This window comes from Chaetura pelagica, unplaced genomic scaffold (genome assembly GCF_000747805.2).
Source record: "Chaetura pelagica isolate M959 unplaced genomic scaffold, ChaPel_1.0 scaffold2167, whole genome shotgun sequence".
NCBI classification, from domain to species: Eukaryota; Metazoa; Chordata; class Aves; order Apodiformes; family Apodidae; genus Chaetura; species Chaetura pelagica.
Genome location: NW_009953846.1, coordinates 10,361 through 11,045, shown reverse-complemented (window position 1 = coordinate 11,045; position 685 = coordinate 10,361). Strand labels below are relative to the sequence as shown.

Below are 685 nucleotides of genomic sequence, written 5' to 3'. Positions count from 1 at the left end.
ATTTTGGGGTCCCCTCACCCCCCCATCTCCCCCTCCCCCAGGCACAGACCCGGGTGAAGCTGAACTACCTGGATCAAATCGCCAAGTTCTGGGAGATCCAGGGCTCCTCCCTCAAGATCCCCAACGTGGAGCGACGCATCCTCGACCTCTACAGCCTCAGCAAGGTCTCGGGGAGCGCGGGGTGTCCTGAGGGGGTGTCACCACCCCCCCGGGGGGGATCCCTGACGTGCCTGTGTGTCCCCCAAAGGTGGTGATGGAGGAAGGGGGGTACGAGGCCATCTGCAAGGACCGGCGTTGGGCGCGGGTGGCCCAACGCTTGGCCTACCCCTCGGGCAAGAACATCGGGTCCCTGCTCCGCGCCCACTACGAGCGCATCATCTACCCCTACGAGATGTACCAGTCGGGGGCCAACCTGGTGGTGAGGAGGGGTTCAAAGAAAAGGGGTTTTTTGGGGGTGTCATCCTCCCCCTCTCCTCTCACCCCCTGGCGGGTCCCTCCAGCAGTGCCAGGCGCGGCCCTTCGAGAGCGAGGAGAAGGACCGGGAGTACAAGCCGCACAGCATCCCCCTGCGCCAGTCCACCAGCTCCGGCCGCCGGGCCAAGCGCCTGCAGCAGGAGGTGGGACCCCCCAGGAGCACAGCTGGACCCCCGGGGGCACCCCCAGCATCCCCCCACCTGCCCCAGCA

The 685-nt window shown here is 67.0% G+C and overlaps 1 protein-coding gene across 1 annotated transcript in view; it reads left to right on the top strand.

Moving 5' to 3' along the window:
• Window positions 1–44: 44 nt before the first annotated feature.
• Window positions 45–685, top strand: part of LOC104391973 (lysine-specific demethylase 5C-like) — a gene marked incomplete at both ends in the record, with an annotated part of 10,423 nt that continues 9,782 nt past the window's right edge. The window contains 3 exons of the mRNA XM_010001325.1: window positions 45–164; window positions 248–418; window positions 501–617. Of these exons, the coding sequence (XP_009999627.1) occupies window positions 45–164; window positions 248–418; window positions 501–617 (408 nt within the window). The remainder of the gene's footprint in view (window positions 165–247; window positions 419–500; window positions 618–685) is intronic.